We start from the raw sequence: 19782 nt of genomic DNA, 5'->3' as shown, positions 1-19782 counted from the left end.
TACGCAAACACAAATATCCAGAATCCTCAGTCAACCTATTTCTTAGCTAGTTCAGCTCTAGTCATCTAACCACTATAGTTCTCTCAGCCCCTTCTACCTCCTTAGAAGTGAATATTAAAAAAGAAAAAAAAATCCATAAGAATACAAGCAATTAGTATTATATCTGCTTTCTTATTTCTTATATGGCCAGGATTATTTTATCGATTTAGCATAGCCATAATCTGACCAACCTGAGAACTCTGAGGCTACTAAATAGCTTTACCTCATGTTTTACTAGATGAAGGAAAAACACTCTGCCTAGCAGATCAAGAAATAAATTTATATTCATTCTAAAAACAAACTAAAAAACAAACCATCCATTATCTCACCCTCTCATGGGTGGTACTTAAATCACAATAAATTGACAATACCAAGAACCACTATTTCTCTTAAATTTTACAAAGCTACCCCTATCCTGCTGTAGCTTTCTTGTGTAAATAACAGTGGCTCAACACACTTTCCAGCAGAGATGTGAGTTTCCAGGCTAAGAAACCTGGAATGTTCCAGCTACTTCAGGCTAATGATCTTTCAAATGCACACTAATATGTTTGATAAAAGTCTCCCAGCATGTGTGCACAGAACGCTTACCATAAGAATGACAGTACTGTGGGCAGGGCAAATCGCTGACACTATTTCAGACTGAGTTAGATGCTGGAGGCACAAATTAAAACTGTGAGCTTTCATTTCAGCGGCTTTGACAGATGGAAGAGTGCATCAAATCTCTAATTGTTTAAACCATTAACTCATCTTTCCACCTGCATTATCTTTGGGAAGAGCTCAGCTGGAAGCCTGAAACAATTGCTCACAGACTGAATTCAGGAGTGTGTATTACTCTACAAAGATATTAGAGTCGTCTTTTTTAAATGGCTTATTTGGCTGCAGCATTTGTAAGGTTATTTATCTTTATTTTCACATTTTCCTCTCAGTTTTGAAAACTCAAAGAAAGCCTTTCAGCCTTCCTGCAGAATCAATCAATCAGGGACCACTGCCTCGGCTGCTGGGAACAAGAAAGTTGTACTGCAATTCATCACAGAGCATTATGCATCACAGTGCACTATGATGATCCCCATTTATCTCCAGTCCTTGTAAATGCCACTGCACACGCAGCTCTAAATTATGCCTGCTGGTGTAGTGACTTTCAGTTGCTTACAAAAAGAAAAAGTTGTGTAAGAAGATGTAAAAAATAAACAAACAAAAAATATATATACCTCTACTTCACAAACTCTCTTGAAATGTCTTTCTTAAGTAATTTTGCCCCCTCTTCCCCTTAGGGCTAAAATACATTTTTCACTAAACCAGCATGAATGTAAGGCACTTTGTCATTTCATGTTACTCTCACTAGCATTCAACTCTTACTGTTGTTTTTATAGGAAACCACCTGTTATGTGCTCAGTATTTCCAAGTAGTTGAGAAGAATGGTCTCAGTACTGCTTAGCTCATAACGTAAAAGCAAACTGGTAAAATGAAGCAGGAACAGCAAATGCTATGCATTTAGTTAAAGTTTAGCAAGACTTACTGTTAATATGATGACAGAAGGCAGTGGGATTGCAAGGGCAGGACAGGAGTTTGTGAATAATAGTAGGCAGGAGTCATTTGGGGCTTAGAAAGCATAAGTAGAAAACAAGAAAACATAGGACCGTGAATACTATTAAGGGACTGGAGCACCTGCTATATATGGAAAAGCTCACAGAGGTGAGACTGTTCAGCCTTGAGAGAACACAGCTCAGGGGTATCTCACCCATGTTTATAAAAGACTGATGGCAAGGTATGCAAAGACTAGCAAGAAGCGTTTCTATAGCTATGTCAGCCAGAAAAGGAAGGTCAAAGAAAGCATATCTCCCTGATGAACAGGACTGGAAAACTGGTAACAATGGATGAGGAGAACATTGAGGTACTCAACAACTTATTTTACCTCAGTCTTCACTAGCAGCCTCTCTTCCTATGAAATGGATGGACTGCAAGGCAGGGACTGGAAGAACAAAGTTCTTCCCGTTGTAAGAGAAGATCAGGTTCATGACCACATGGGGAACCTGAACATAAATAAGCCTGTAAGACCTGACAAGATGCATCCCAGAGTCCGAAAGGAACTGGCTGATGTAGTTGCCAAGGCACTCTCGTATCATATTTCAGAAGTCATGGCAGTGAGGTGAAGTCCCTCCTGATCAGAAAAAGGGAAAAGTAGAAAGCAGGATCCTGGCAATTACTGACTTGTCAGCCTCACATCTGTGCCTAAGAAGAACCTGGAACAGATCCTCCTAAGACACATGGATGACAAGGAGGTGATTCAAGACAGTCAGCAAACTTCCCCAAAGGCAAGTCCTGCCTGACCAACCCAGCTGCCTTTTATGATGGAGTTACCACATCAGTGAATGTGGTAAGAGCTGCAGATGTCATTTATCTGGACTTCTGTAAAACTTTCGACAGTCTCCTACAACAACTGGGAAAGTACAGATTTGATGGGTGGACCACTCAGTTGATGAGGAATTGGCTAGGTGTTCAAATCCAGAGGGTAGTGGTCAATGGCTCAATATCCAGATGGAGATCAGTGACAAGTGGTGTCCCTCAGGGTCCGTACCTGAGACCAGTACTGTTTAATACCTTCATCAATGACATTGACAGTGGGATCGAGTGCAACCCTGAGGAAGACACTCTGCAGATGATATCAAGCCAAGTGGCACAGCTCACATGGCTGAGGGATGGGATGCTATCCAGAGGGACCTGGAAGTGAGCCCATCTGAATCTTAAAAGGCTCAACAAGGCCAAGTACAAGGTCCTACACCTGGGATGGGACAAACCCCCATATCAGTACAGGCTGGGAGATGAAGGGATTGAGAGCAACCCTGCAGAAAAGGACTTGGGGATACTGGCAGATGAAAAGCTGGACATGAGTGGTCAGTGGGCACTCACATCCCAGAAAGCCAAACCATTCTTTTGCTCCACTCTTGTGAGACCCCACCTGGAATACTGCATTCACCTCTGGAGTCCTCAGTACAGGAAAGATATGGACCTATCAAAGTGGTTCCAGAGGAAGGCCATCAAAAAGACCAGACGGATGGAACACCTCTTCTCTGAAGAAAGGATGAGAGAGCTGGGGTTGTTCATCCCGCAGAAGAGAAGATGCCAGGAAAGCCTCACTGAAGCCTTCCAAGACCTAAAGGGGAGAGGGGGATTACAAGAAAGATAGCGACAAACATTTTAGAAGGGCCAGTTGTGACAGGGTGTACAGTAATATTTTTAAACTAAAAGAGGGCAAATTTACACTGGATACAAGGAAGAAAGTTTTTACAATAAGTATGGTGCCCAGTCCCTGGAAACTTACAAGGTCATGTTGGACAGGGCTCTGAGCAACCTCATCTAGTCGAAGATAGGGGCGTTGAACTGGATGACCTTTAAGCATCACTTTCAACCCAAACTATTCTACAATTCTATGTTGATTGCATAAAGGAGAAGTTACTGATCAGTGTAAACAACAGGCATTTGAAACATACCCTCCATGTGCAGTCAGTCTATGTATATAGTTAGTAGGTTAAGTTGCATTAGCAAAAATAAACAGTTATAAAAATGGGTGGATGTTTTCTATTTTTCTCCTGAACCTAAGTAAATTGTATTTCATTTTAAGAAGCAATATAATGAAACTGCCAGATAACAACATCTGTACATAGGATAAAACCAAGAATATTATTTTATACCCTTGTGAACATTGGGAATTGCTAGTAAAGAAGTATAATATCAGTTCTGGAAAACACAAATCCGATAACAACCCTATCTGGGCAAAATTCTTCTCTCAACACCAAACACACATCTCTCTACTCAGAATTTCTCATTAATGTCAATGAGAATCACGCTTGCAGAAAGAACTCAAATCCCTACAGATTTCATTATGTAACTTTTATTTATAAAAATCTCTCTTAGAAAAAGAAAAAAAATGTTCTGAGACCTATCGCTTTAACAAATTATAAACAAATCTCTAAAAAAAAGTGTCATTATTATTACTCAATAGCAGCATTAGACATTCTGGTTCAGACACTAAAAATTTCAACCAGTGGTATTTTAAACAGTGATCTAGCCTACTCTTCCCTCCCTGGCAGCTGCCACTACATCAAAAAATAGAAAAGACAAAGGTCTTTTTCTGCATGTTTCCATTTAGAGGGAACTTAACCATTACTACAAACAAAACGTGTTGAGCTACAAACGTGTACCAAAACTGACTAACTACCTGTGCTGGAAACAAGTTGAATTCTTAAAACTGAAATAACAGATTTTTATATGTTAGATGAGACTAATATATTACAGACACTATTTCATCATGGATATATGCATAGCACTTTAAAATAATTACTTCTTTAACTCAGAGTATGAAATACCATAGAAAATATGATGACTCAGAAAGGAAAAGGAGGAATAAGGTGATTTTGTTTGCATACTTACCCAATGTAACCCATGTCAAAACATTATTTTTGTTTTTAAAGACAGCCTACAGAGGATAGGCATGAAAATATTTTTAACTGCAATATGAAAGCCAAACATTTTGCTATGCTGCAAGACTTTAAGTCTAACTTACATAAATATACTGGCTCTTCCCCCAACCAGACAATACAATCTGCAGAGCTTCTAGTCTGAAGGAGTCCAGCTGTTGGCAACAGGAGCTGAGGTTTTATGTAGTCACGTGTGTGGAAGAAAAGAAGCAAATGTTTACTTGTCTGGTTTTCTCCACAAACAAGCTTTCGACCCATGTGATATCCAGGAATGAGTAGAGATTACTGAGACCCAGATACTGGTCCAATGAATGCGTGTCAAGAAATACGGAGCCTAACCCAGCCCAGCGCAGTCTGGTTTTACCCCAGTCTCTCTACTTTCTCCTGATGTGGTTTATGAGCCCACCTTTGCCTTACTCAGCAAGTCTGACAGACTGCCAATAATCTACTGGTAAAGAAAAGATAAATTTTAAATTTCATTGTCTAGACCAAGTCTAAATGGGAACTTGACAGATACAGCAAGTTCTATACCATGTAGTATCAATCCCAATGAGGGTGGCAATGCCAGAGGGAACATTTTTGCTGCTGCTGGGATCACGGAAAGCGCAAGAAAATATCTGAAATGCCTGTACATTAATGCAGACAGTATCAGAAACAAACAAGATTAACTGAAAGAGTTGGTTAGTTCCTGAAACTATAATATAATTGGTATTAGTAAGACTTGGTGGAATGATTAGCAATGACTGTAGTACTGGGGTGGAGAACAATAGTTCAGGAGATAGGCAGGAAGGATTGACTGTACAGCCCTTAGCTAGTGACAACATGGTTGAAAGCCTCGGTGTGAGGATTAGGGGGATGTAAAACAAAGGAGATGGTGTAATGGGTGTCTGCTACCAGCTAGTCAGAATGTTAGCACTGGTGAGTTACTCTATAGACAACTAGGAGAAATTTCTGCATCAGTAGCCCTTGTCCTTATGGGAGATTTCAACTTCCCATACAACTGGAAATGTCATACTCCTGTGATGAGCAGGGCTTGGGAATTTCTAAAGTTTGTGGGAAATAACTTCTTGTCATAAGTACTCAGCGAGTCCAACTAGGAAAGATGCCCTCCTAGACTTGCTGCTTGTGAATAAAGAAGGACTCATGGAAGATGTGATGGTAGGTGGCTGTCTTGGCTACAGTGGTTATGAAATGGTTGAGTTTAAAATTTTCAGTGTATTCGAAAAAAAGGACAGCAGAGTTGCTGTTCTGGGCTTCAGGAGAGCAAACTTCAATTTATTCAGGGTGCTGCACAGCAAAGGACCCTGGGAATCTGCATTTGAGGCCTTCGGAGTCCATGAGTGCTGGTCACTTTTTAGGAACTACCCTTTAGAAGCACAGGACCAGGCAACTCCACTGTTGTGTAAATCGAACAAGTGGGGCACAAGACCAACCTGGCTGAACAGGAAACTCCTTGTGGAGCTCAAGTGGAAAAAGCAATAGTATGGATCTCTGCAAGCAAGGTCAGGCTTCGCAGGGAGATTTACAGAGCTGTTGTTTGTAGATGCAGGGAAAGGACATGAAAGGCCAAGCTCAGAGCTGAAACTGGCCAGTGCTGTGCAGAATAACAAGAGGACTCCTTAAAGCATGTTACCTGGAGTATTGTGTGCAGTTCTGGTGTCCTCAACATAAAAAGGACATGGAACTGCTGGAACAAGTCCAGAGGAGGGCCATGAGGATGATCAGGGGACTGGAGCACCTCCTGTATGAAGACAGGCTGAGGAAGTTGGGGCTTTTCAGCCTGGAGAAGAGAAGGCTGCGTGGAGACCTAATAGCAGCCTTCCAGTATCTGAAGGGGCCTATAGGGATGCTGGGGAGGGACTCTTCGGCAGGGACTGTAGTGACAGGACAAGGGGTAATGGGTTAAAACTTAAACAGGGGAAGTTTAAATTGGATATAAGGAGGAAATTCTTTCCTGTTAGGGTGGTGAGACACTGGAATCGGTTGCCCAGGGAGGTTGTGAGTGCTCCATCCGTGGCAGTGTTCAAGGCCAGGTTGGATGAAGCCTTGTGTCGGATGGTTTAGTGAGAGGTGTCCCTGTCCATGGCATGGGGGTTGGAACTAGATGATCTTGAGGTCCTTTCCAACCCTAACTATTCTATGATTCTATGATTCTATGTTTCTATGTTAATAGCAAGAGGAGGTCTAAAGTAAACATTGAACCAATACTTGTTGAAGATGGGTCATCTGACTAATAGCGATGAAGAAAAAGCAGAGGCATTCAACACAGTCTTTAATAGTACTGAAAGACCTTGGGCTGCCTGGCCTCCCGAGTTGGAGGACCCATAACTGTGGGAACAATTTCCATTTATGGACACTGAAATTGTAAGGGACCAGCTGGACCAGCTGAATGTTCACAGATCCATGGGGCCTAATGGGATTCATCCCAGAGTACTGAAGAAGCTAGTGGATGCTACTGCATCTCAACTACCTACCAAATGTCTTGGGAGCCTGGGAAGGTTCCCACTGACTGGAAGCCAAGCAGTGTTATTCCAGTTTACAAAAAGGATGTGAGGGAAGACCAAGGGAATTACAGACCTGTCAGTCTAACCTCTGTTCTTGGTAAAATCATGGAGAATGTTTTATCCGGTACTATCAAAAGGCATTTAAAGAATAATGCAGTCATCACTGCACAGTCAACATTGGTTCACAAAGGGAAAGTCATGTTTAACTTATTTGATATCCTTCTGTGTTAAGGTCACCTGACCAGTGAATGAAGGGAAGGTGGTGGATGTAGTTTTCCAGATTTTAGTAAGGCTTTTGATACCATCCCTCACAGATTCCTTCCGGACAAGCTGTACCACTGCAGGATGAGTGGGTTCATGGTGCACTTGGTGAAGAACTGGCTGAAGGGCAGAGCTCAGAGGGTTGTAGTGAATGGGGCCAGTAACCAATAGCGTTCCTCAGGACTCAATTCTAGGGCTAGTTCTGTTCAACGATCTGAATGCAGGAGTTGAATGAACCATTAGCAAGTTTGATGATGATACTAAGACGGAACGTGCTGCTGATTCTCTTGAGGGACAACAGGCTTTGCAGAGGGGTCTGGATAGATTGGAGCATTGGGCTATGATTAATGGGATAAAATTTAACAAGTTAACATACTGAATTCTGTGCCTGGGAAAAGCAATGCTGGATACAAATATAAACTGGGAGAGGAGTGGCTGAAAAGCAGCCCTGCAGGAATGAGTCTGGCACTGCTGGTGGACAGCAAGGTCAATAGGAGTGTGCCAGCAGTGTGTCAGCAGAGTGCGCCCTGGAAGCCAAGAGAGCAAACCTCTTTGCTCTCTGTAGCTTCCTGAGGAAGGGAAGTGGTGCAGAAGATGCTGAGCTCTTCTCCCTCAGATCCAGTGATAAGACACATGAGAATGACTCAAAGCTGCTCCAGGGCAGGTTTATAGTGGACACAAGGAAGCATTTCTTTACCAAGATGGTAGCACACGAACAGTGGAACGAGCTTCCCAGAGAGGTAATCAATGCCTCAAGCCTGTCAATGTTTCAAAGGCATTTGGACACTGCATTTAATAACATCCTTTAACTTTTGGTCAGGCTGTTGGACTAGATGATCATCGTAGGTCCCTTTCCTCTGCAATATTCTGTTCTAGTCTCTGAGGAGCAGCTGAGAAAAGTGGGGTTGTTCAGTCTCAAGAGCAGCAGGCTCAGGAGAGATCCTACTGCTTTCTACAAGTACCAAACCAAAACTGGCAATATATTTAATGATCCAATAGTTGCCCTAAATATAACAGAGTATGTTTAAGATATTGAAATTACCCACTGTGTCAAAACAGGGCTAGCATTCATAAGCTTTTGTGGTTTATCTCGTAAAACAGACCTCTGGAGAGATCTTATTAAGTTACATATAAAATAATTGGGGCATATTTTGCTGCTCAGAGTCATGCTTTTGTGACTTGCCCCGTTAAAACAACAAAACTAAATAGCTGTTTGGGATGTAGGTAACAATCTACACTGTTCCTGTGAGAGCTAAAACCTTTCTAGTTCATTAGATTTGTACCTCTTTGAAAAATCAGAAGTTCTCAAAGGTACTCAATTTCAAATTAACATTTGGTGTCTAAGCTTGTATTAAAGGGCAATGGTATAACAGATGGAATTAACCGTACTTCATTGACCAAACTTGAACAGTACCTTATCAACAGCTATCTTTAACAACAGAAGTATTCTTAAAGACCACAGGCTTCCATGAGGAAAACAGTTGTTTTCTTTGTATGCTAATATGAAGATATTTTCCCAGTTCTATGTACAAAATTGTGACCACAAAATTTCCACAGAATTTTATGCCAGACCAACCTTATCCTCAGAGAATAATGGAGAGATACTTCAGAACAGCTTTTGGGCAATTTAGATCTAGGTAAAGTGAAGCCAAAACAGACATCAAACTTGCAATGAGGAGAACACATGCAAAAGCCCTGTATCAGATGCTTCATGGTGACTTTTTTTTTTCTCCATAACTCCATATCCAATCCAGGATTTCTACTTTTACAGGCTACTGTCTGTTCTTGGAATGAAAAAAATGCTTCTAAAATTAGAACTTTTTTAGAAGTAAGAAGATGAACTACACTGTACCTTTTCCATCTTATAAACTGTTTTATAAAAGAGTAAATAGAAAAGTTACTGAATTAACTACATAATTTTTCATTGCTGTATCAGCTGCTGTCTGATACATTGATGTAACATCCAAATAAATTTTCTCCCCTATGTATCAGATGCAAATATTTGTGCAAACAAAAGGTGCTTCTATGCTCTAAAGTCCCCCCCACCAACAAAGAAGCTGGATGTTTACTGTCATCAGCGCTTTACCTCAAATCACCTCAAAAAGCTGTGTCACTTAAACACCAAAACCACAAAAGCAGATTCTGAGAGAACCCTTTAGTAAAATGTTATCAGAAATATTTAGCAGAAACATACTCATATAAACCTCCTCTCCTGAGGTGCCGAGAAGCAGTGAAAGGATTTGCATTTTTAAAAGGTTAACTCAAATCTACATTGCTTTGAAAGTTTCAGTTAGGTAATGCAATTGTTTGACTTTGCATTGAAAATACAGGAAAACAAAGCTTGCCTGAAACAAGAACAGTCTCTAATGTTCAGCTCTGCTAACAATTTGATCAAGCTTATTTTTCTTTCTTTTTCTAAATCTGACAAAGCTGCTTTTTTTAAAGAAAATGTATTACCTTCCTAAGAAGGAATGAAAACATAAGGTAACAACAGTAAAGTACATGTCAAGTAATTTAAAATTTAAACTGTTGTTGCATTTTGTATTCTAATATTTTATAGAATCTTACACTGATTTTAAGAAATTGATAGAAGCCTAAGGTAAGCCTTAAATTCACAATACCTTATATACACCTTATGTGGATTCTATGAATTTGGAAGTGACTTGGAGAGACAATCCTATAACCTCTGCCCTAATTTAAAAGCTGGACAACTTGTCTTGCATGATACCTTCTTTGTTGAGCAGACACAAAGCACTGGAAAATCTTCAGATTCAGACATACCATGGTAGTCTCCATAGCCGAGTAAAAAAGAAAATTACATCAGGATCACTGTGGCACAAGAAACCCATGCTTTCCTTAAAAGTCAGTTCAGTTATGACAAAATACATTCTTTGCACATCTGTTTGGGTGCTCTTAAGAATAATAAGATTTTATTGCAACCCTCAGCAGCATGGTAGAGCTAACAGAAAATGTTCCATTCTTTTCTTATACTGACCTTGTTACACCCTGGTTTTAGTAATGACAAAAGCAATCAAATTAATTTTATTTTCCTGAGATAAACAGTCAATACCAAATTGGTCCATTTCCAATCCCATTTATTTCAATAGAAACCAGATTAGTGAAACAGTAATTTCACTCTTTAACTGTAGAGAATAAATTGTTATGTGTTAAAATCAAGGATTAGCATTTTTATAGATTACATTATTGAAACAATACAGAACAATGCTACTTGGATTTAATCCCATTTTCAGTACAACCTTCATAGAATAAGGAATCAATATTGAAGTTTAAAAGCCTAAGTTTTTTACAATAACACATTTTCAGGGAGATTAGACAAAAATACTACCTTCAGCATTTTCATGTAAATTTTCAATGGATGCATCTTCCGTGACATTTATGAACAGCCAGCACCAGTGTGTCATTCCACTTTGATCTACCAAGGCTCCCAAACTATTGTTTCTATTCAGGCATCACAGACCCTTGCACAACAGAATCAGTTGACAGTCAGCTCACCTACCCTCTAGGCCTCCAGGCTTAAAGTGCTAAGACAGGGCAGGGCACCAGTAGTGCCACTAGGATTTGTATCAAGAATCTTTTCAAAGAAAATCTGTCAGGTTAAAAATCAAATACCGAAACAAAATGTTAGAAGTTGATACACCTCCATGCTGCTGAAGGAAGATTTTGAAGTGATTGACAGTTTCACTGTCTTAGGACCAAAAATACCGAAAGAATATAAATGATACACCAGATTTTAGCCAGGATAAAGTTTGCTGATAACCACAGAATTATGTTAAGTACACTTCATGACTCCTCTGTCCTGAAAGAGTAAATAATTTGGTTTTAATTTTGGGTTATTTTATTATAGGTTGAGGTTTCCAAATAAAAATATAAACAAGCGCTTCTGAGAACAGGTTAAGATGAAAAGCGCTTAATTTACAGACAAGAGATTGAAAGCAGCTAGGTAACTTAAATGAGATGGTGACAGGGGAAAAGGACATACCTTTGAACACTGTTTATGATTCTGGCACCAAGCAAGTGACCCATTGTTCTGAAAGACAAAGAAGATTACATTAATATTAATATCTTTTGAAGACTTTTACACATGATCATATTAATGGGCTTAAACAGAATATACCATCCAGTTTTGCTTTGAGAATGATGTGTCACAACGCTGGTACCAATCATCCCTCCGTTATGTTAAACGTAGTGTAAAGTGACCAGGTAATTTAGGAAAGCATGTCATCAGGCAAAGCTGGTAGAAAACTGACTAAAGTCACCTTTTACTCCATGTTTGTAAACACTTACTATCTAGAATTGTTAGGAAGCAAACAAAAGGTAACACTTGTATTTAAGAAATTTATATGGATTGGTAGCGATTCCTGAATGGAAAGCCCATTAGTCACATTTCAATATTGTACAATACTTAAAATTATCAAGGAAAGATAAAGAACAGCATTGACGTAAATGGAAAATTTAATTAAATGCAGTATGAGCTTACCAAAAGTCAACTGTGCCAGTTTTATTTTACATTTTTGATAACAAAGTGCATTTCCCAAATGGGTACACTATAGCTTTCATTTATCTTGACTGCAGTAAAACAACCACTACAGTATCACATGCAAAATAATAATTTAAGCTAAAGGAAAAGAGAACATGATGAGAACAGAATGATAAATTTGAAACCAGCACAGGGACAATCAGCAACCTGCTATTCTACTAGAGGAGCTTCTGAAGGGTATACTCTGGAAACAATGTTTCCTGGTAAAAAACAAAAAAACAAAAAAACAAAAAAACAAAAAAACAAAAAAAAAACCAACCCAAAAAAAAAAAACAAACAAAAAACAAACAACACCACAGCTCTGGAAAAAGAAGCATATATTTCTGGGGTTAAGAGACGAGACAAAACATAGATTCACTTTCTGTATAGTGGAAGATCAAAACAACATCAGGAAGACTTGAGTGACTCTGTGGTCTGAATACGACAAGTGGGGTACAAACTCTGCAATACAGAGTGCATGTTCATGTACTTAGGAAATATGTATTTATTTCTTCCATAATTTATAAGCTCATACTCTGGTGCACGGTTTTGCTTTACCTATTAAACTGTTTATCTCAACTCACAAGTTTTCTCACTTTTACTCTTGATTCTCTCCTCCATCCCACCAGCTGGGGCTTAGTCGCAAGCTGGGGTTAAAGCACAACAGTCCTTAACTTTTATGTACAAAAATCAACAGATAATTCAAAAATTATTCTCTGAACATGCAACTACTACAAGTCAGAAGCAGAAATAGATACATTAGCATGCACTGTAACCAAGCCAACTAGATCAGTTTCTCAAAACAGCAGTATTATGTTCTGATCTTAGCAAAGCTCATAAGCTTTAATACAGCGACTTCCTACCACAATGAAATCTATCCTTTGAAGCTGGATCTCTCTTAGCAAACGTCTGAAGAGATCATGTTTGTGCATGTCTTCATATGAGTGTGTAGGCACACCTTCACAAAAAGCTCCCAAGATGCAGCTAGCAGGTCAAAGGAAGTGACTGGCCCCTTCTACTCTGCTCTCATGTCTCCTACATCCAGCTATGGGGTCCCCAGTACAAAAAAAAACCATGGACCTGTTGGAGTGGGCCCAGAGGGAGGCCACAAAAACTGTTAAAGAGCTACAGAACCTCTCCTCTGAAGAAAGGCTGACAGTTGGGGTTTTTCAGCCTGCAGAAGAAAAGGCTCCTGGGAGACTTTACTGCAACCTTTCAGTATACAAAGAGGGCTTATAAGACAGATAGGGAGAGACATTTTTCCAAGGCCTGTAGTGACAGAACAAGCAGCAATAATTTTAAGCTTAAAGAAGGTAGATACAGATTGAACATAAGGAAGAAACTGTTTATAGTAAGGGTGGTGAGAGACACTGGAACAGGTTGCCCAGAGAAGTGGTAGATGCCCCACCACTGAAGTGTTGAAAGTCAGGTTGGACAAGGACTTTGAGCAACATGATCTCATGAAAGAAGTCCCTCCCCAGGGAAGTGGCAGAGCAGGGAGCAGAATGATTCTGTGATTCTATGACAATGAAGATTTTTCAAATCATCCACGCACAGAACATTGAGGTTGGAAGGGACCTCTGGAGGCCATCTGGTCCAACCCCAGTGATCAAGCAGGGTCACCTAGAACCAGTTGCCTAGGACCATGTCCAAAAAGCTTTTGAATATCTTCAAGGATGGAAATTCCACAATGTCTCAGGGAAAACTGTATCAGTGCTCAGTCACCCTCACAGTTAAAAAAGTGCTTTTTCCATGTTCAGAGATAACCTCCCAAGTTTCAGCTTGGTAAACTGAATTAATTTTAAAGTAACTGGTCTACAAACTTGTGTGTTTCAGCAACACAAGATGCCTCACTACCTTCTTCATTCTGAGCATTACACATCTTCTGAATCTGATACAATGCAAAGAGAAGTCAGTAACACAAATCTGGATCAGACACTTCGGGGAAACTCAAGAACTGAAACAAAAGCACTGAACTTGAATGCTACTCTTGTACCTTAAGTCCAAAACTAATGCAAATAATACTTAGGCTTTCACCTAAACTTTCAATCTGAACTTCCAAAATTTTATATATGCAATTTTTTTCATACAAGCTTTAATGCGAAACATTTCTATTACTGTATTACCTAAGGAGCTCTGGGGATGATAAATTTAAAGACACATCAACTCCCTTCTACTTATAAGCTTATTTAGAAGCAATTTGGAAAAAAAAAAAATAGTTCATGCAATTTAATTTCAATATTTTATGAAAATTTATTTCGTCTTACCCTCCCAGCAGATTACCATGTAATCATTATTTGATTTTCTAAAACCATTATATCCACTGTTACTGTAGAATCTAGCTAAAACTGAGATTTGCTAACATAAGAAGAGCTAACCATGAGCACCATGTCAGGTTCAACTTCTTCGAAAAGAGAGATGTATAAATAGAAGAAAGAAAAGTTTAGAACAGCCGTAAATAACACATGCTAGTGGGAATACTTTAGTATTACACTCAATGGTGTATAAGGATTTATTATTTCCATTTACAGATCTAGTCAGCAGTAACGTTAAAACAATATTTTATGTGCTACTTTCAATTTATCCCCCCTTTCTTCTTCATATAAAATGTGACAGAGGTAGCTGATTGCAATAACAGATTAGTAGCAGCTTGCCACTTTGTTTCAGTTATGCCGCTGCTTTCCACTGAAATAGAAAAAGCACTCCCGCTTTTGAATTACATCTGTTACTTGAGACAATAATGCCATAAATATCCACATGTGTGGCTCCCCTACCTCATAATTTCAATATCTACAACTGTTTTCATTTTTCTACTGAAATCTACTGCCACTTGAATTAAAAAGTTTAAAAAAAAAAACATTTAAAAGTATTGTTCAGGAACTAACTTTATACAAACTAATGATGTAAGTGATCCTTCATTGTACAAGGTGAAAGAGCAAATTCGACAGGCTTCCTTTGAACAACAAAGCAAGAATGCTAAATGAACACTCTCCTCCATTCTGCATCTTAGGAAATGGTTAAGTTACAAAAGTGTTCAGCTGTGAGGTTTTTTTTGCTTTTAATCTAGTTTACCTGGTTGAAACGCTAATTTCAGATTATCAGAAATTTGTATTTTATTTGTAGCATTTTACATGCTCTCATATAACATCCTCAGTTCCCTCACAGCTGCTTTTCTTCAAATCCAGTCCTGACCTGACTTATGCCAATCAGAGTTTTGACATGGCCTTCAGTGATGCCTTGACTCTGCTTAGTAGAAATGGCCACAACAAAGAGTTACATGCCACTGTTTCTGCTCATTTGTAAACCTTTTACCAGTGTACCTTCAGGGCAACCTCAAGGTATCTTAATCTGTATACTGAAGAGGAGAAGAAACTGCTCAACTCCAAATATTGTATCTTACCTGCACTGACATGTCATATGAAAGATGTTGGGCAGGTGACACTGAAAGATTCTCCAACATCACATAGTAGATGAAGACAACAGGAACTCAGGCCACCGCCTGAGCCCCAAATACTTTCAGCCTGCCAGAAAGCAAACCGCAGATAAACAGAATGAGACCTCCGAAAACCAGGACTGTTTGGCATGTATAAGGCAAGAGTTCAGAAAAGCCTAGTCTTGCTAGGCTTCATTTCAGCAAGTGTATGTGAGCACTTGCTTTCCTCTGGTAAACCACAAATGTCCTTGGGCCTAAACAATTAAGACAGAAACATCTGTGTTCTCTGCCCTCTTATGCCTTAAAGAAAAGTTTGCAGCATCTCTCGTAGGAAAAATATGCATACAGAGAGGCAGTGAAGAATCAATCTCCATATATCTACAGTGTGCTCTGGGAGGGGAAGGGCGGGGGGGAGACAAAGGGGGGGTGACAAAACAAAAAAACAAAACAAACAAACAAACAAAACAAAAAGAAAAAAAAAACCAACCCCTTCACAAGCAAGTCATTATCAGTCATAGAAGTTTTTCTCCCCTGCCCAATCTTCAATTCACATTTGAGTGAATCTGCTATCTCTCAGAAGTGGCCTCTCCCAAGGACTTCACTGATTCTTTAAAAATGACAAAAGAAGATTAGAAATAAGCCCCTCAAACTACAGTGCCCATCAACATGAAACAGATCATTGGAGTAGACAAATCAATAGCTGCTGCAATGACGAATTTAAAGAGACACGTTCCTAACACTTTCCTTAACCTTTCAAAAAATCTCAACAACCTGAAATTATACGTAATAGTAAAATGCAGTTTGTACTGTGCCTGACATAGATTTCCTGACTGCATGCTCACTAGGACACAAACTGGTATAGGGACTTATCTATGGCAGTAATGTGTGTCCCCAGGCCCAACTCTAAAGTGTGGAATTAAGGTGCAGAATGGAATCAACACACTCAAGCAAGGCTTTCCAGTTCCCAAATACTTAAGTATGCACATAGGAATGAATTTCAGGAAAGCCTAAGCACTTAGCAGGCAAAGATATCAAATAGATAGTAAAACACGAAAGAAAATTTTAGTTCTCAAAGCCTTTCTCTTGAAATTGAACATGAACTTGTAATAGATGCATGGACAAAGGAACCACAGTCTGACTTCTCCTGGGCTCTGTTTAGTTACCTTTTTGCATATAGATGAGAACACAGTTGTCTTCGAAAATAAGGCAGAAAAATTAAGATAGGATATCCTTTTGTACAACAACTTGAACACTTGTCCCAGAAATCTTTCACCAAGCTAGAGCAAATGTAAATATGCTCTAGCATATAGACGTTATACACTTTGCAATTACTCTTAGCAACAGCCTAGAGTGAAGACTGAAACCTGGCCAGCAAAACTGAACCACTCTGTAGAAATTAGCAGGAGATACATGAAGTTATAGACTGTGAACAAGCAAGGTCTTAAAGCCCAGTGACAAGGCCCACCTCTGGGAACAGGACTGCTCCTTCAAAGACAATTTATACAAACCTATTTTTAGCATCTTCACGTCTATGTGCCTGTGCAATGTACGGCAAGTTTGAAGACCATCCACTGGAGAAGCCAGAGATAAAAAGAGTATCAGTATGACATTAAACTACTCATAAAATACAACAGAATCCCAGAAATATTCTGGTTCCTTGGCTTCCATTCAGGAAAGACAGAAAGGATACAGAAAACAGCTTAAACATGTACATTTTGTTCCTTATATAAAGTTTTTTATCTCATTGTAGATTATGTCTTAAGGAAATAATTAATTCCTTGCTGACGGATTTCTGTTGCTTTGTAATGGTTCTAAGAAGGAGTGAAACTGAATAAAGCAAGCAGCAACAATTCATAAATTGAGTGTTATTGCGCAAGACCATTCTTGATACTTAGAAACACATGTATAGCACCAGTTTCTACTGTAAACATTTGACTGGGACATTTCACATTCGAAAATGATCAAACCCTGGTTGCCTACACTTTCACCACCTCTAAGCTATGTTAAACCATATGACAACCCTAATTACTACTAGGAAGCAGACAACCTACTGTCCTCTCGCCCCTGGAGGCACATGCTCATACCCAGCTCCCAGACCACCTCACCTACTCATGAGCTGGCCTGGCTGGCTCTTCACCAGTGTGCACACACTCACCCACACTCAGTCCAGCCACTGCCACCACAGATGCACAGACCCCTGTGACCCACAGTCCCATACCAGCGGCTGGCACTTGCTTTCACTCACTCCAGTTCTTCTGGCCACAGTACACAAGCCCTCCAGCACCCAGACATTTACTCACTCCAGCCACTGGCATGGACACAGGGGCGTCTGCTCCAGAGTCTGTCCCTCTGACACTGACTGATGGCCCTCAAGTCAAGGGTGTGATCTGAGCTGAGGCCACACCTCCAGCCCTGTCTCCTTTTCAAGTAGAACAGAACAGAAGAGACTACACTGTATCAGTGGGAAAGGACCTACAGTGATCATCTAGTCCAGCAGCCTGACCAATTCAGGCCAAAAGTTAAAGCATGTTATTAAGGGCATTGTCCAAATGCCGTCTAAACACTGATAGGCTTGAGGCATCATTTACCTCTCTAGGAAGCTGTTCCACTGTTCCTGTACCACCATTTTGGTAAACAAATGCTTCCTCATGTCCAGTATAAACCTGCCCTGAAGCAGCTTTGAATCATTGCCGCAGGTGCTATCGCTGGATCCCAGGGAGTGGAGTGCTGCACCTCCCTCTCCACTTCTCCTCCTCAGGAGTTGTAGAGAGCAATGAGGTTACCCCATAGCCACCTCTCCAGCCAAGTCTTCAGCCCAAAGGACAAGCCCAAAGTCCTCAACCAACCCTCACAGGACATTCCTTCCAACCTTTATGGCAGCTTTGTTTCCCTTCTGTGGATGCATTCAAGGACCTTCACAACCTTCTTAAGTATCAGGGCCCAGAACTGCACACATTATCCAAGGCCACACCAATGTGGAATACAGGGGGATAATCACCTCTTTTGAGCAGCTGGCTATGCTATGTTTGGTGCACCCCAGGGCACAATTTTCTGTCTTGGCTTCCAGGACACACACTCCTGACTCCTACTGAACCTGCTGCCTACCAGCTCCTCCAGATCCATTTCTGCAAGGCTGCTCTCCAGCCACTCCTCTCTCTCCCAGTTCATATCTGTACCTGTCTTTATACCATCCCAGATGCAGAATCCAGCATGTCAACTTGTTAAATTTTATCCCATTAATCATAGCCCACTGCTCCAATCTATCCAGGCCCCCTTGCAAGTCCTCCTGTCCCTCAAGAGAATCAACAGCACATCCCAGCTTGATACCATCTTCAAGCTTGCTAATGGCGCATTCAACTCCTGCATGCAGATAATTCATAAATACATTGAACAGAACTGGCTCTAGAATTGAGTCCTGAGGAGCATCATTGTTAACGAGGCACCAGCCAGATGCAGCCCCACTCACTACAACCCTCTGAGCTCTGCCCTTCAGTCAGTTCTTCATCAGTTCAATATGAACCCACTCATCCCACAGTTGCTCCTGGATGACCATGGCTCATCACTTGCCAAGCCTGGGGCTGGTGCTGACCCTGTTACTAGTGCCCAGTTCTGCCCATTCTGCACAAGCCCTTTGGGGCTGTTCCCCTTGTAGACACCATAGCCTGCAGTGGGGTAACCCTCAGCCCCCAGCTCCCCATCCCCTGGGAGCAGCCAGCCCTCACTGAGCCTGACAGTAGGAGACTGTGCTTTGGGGTCTGTAACAACATATTCATTTATTTCTGATTTATAAGAAATATCCTTAGGCTTTGCTCTAGTTAACAAAAACACAGAGCAAAATTTCAACAACAAAACCAAACAAAGATTACGCAAGCCAGACAAAACAACACAACATATAAAACCTACCAAAAGGGAAAAAAAATAAAAGCACTGCATAGGATTCTAACATGACAAAAAGTAAAAAAAAAAACAAACAGTACTTAGTGGGTATTAGTCATGTTGCTTAAATGTATTACCATCAGACACTTCAACAACTTTATGATGAGTGGGTTTTATAAAAACTTATGTAGAAATGCAGCATTAAGCTTAACGTACATTCTGAACAAGAAGCCAAAAGCAAGAATACATTTGCAACATACACATGAAGTTGTTCTGTTACTGCAACTAGCCACAGCGGAAGCCATTTCTATACCACAGATGTTTAAACTATAGAAAAGTAAATGTTAGTTACTGGTTAATCCAAATAGATTAAGTTAAAGAGGTGACTGTATGTAAGAAACAGTTATAAAACCGATCAGCCTGATAATTCATTCTGGTGACATAAAAGCAGCTTGAAAATATAAACCAAAATTAAATTATCATGGGTACCAGCTTGACTGATACTGCAGTCTAATTTTAAACATCTAGATTTAATGCCAGAAAATACAGATATTACAATTTTTAAAAGTCTTAGTCAGGTTTTCTTTTGTATTTACACTAATGCTGCCATCACCTGTAATGTGCTACTCCTATCACAACAATATGGTGGATCCTCCT

General features: G+C 40.1%; 1 protein-coding gene across 1 annotated transcript in view; it reads right to left on the bottom strand.

Moving 5' to 3' along the window:
- Window positions 1-19782, bottom strand: part of ANOS1 (anosmin 1) — a 144165-nt gene that overhangs the window by 106417 nt on the left and 17966 nt on the right. The window contains exon 2 of the mRNA XM_065677478.1: window positions 11280-11327. Within this exon, the coding sequence (XP_065533550.1) occupies window positions 11280-11327 (48 nt within the window). The remainder of the gene's footprint in view (window positions 1-11279; window positions 11328-19782) is intronic.

Source organism: Lathamus discolor, chromosome 4 (assembly GCF_037157495.1).
Source record: "Lathamus discolor isolate bLatDis1 chromosome 4, bLatDis1.hap1, whole genome shotgun sequence".
NCBI lineage: Eukaryota > Metazoa > Chordata > Aves > Psittaciformes > Psittacidae > Lathamus > Lathamus discolor.
The sequence above is the reverse complement of the archived record's forward strand: the minus strand, read 5'-3'. Positions and strand labels throughout refer to the sequence as shown.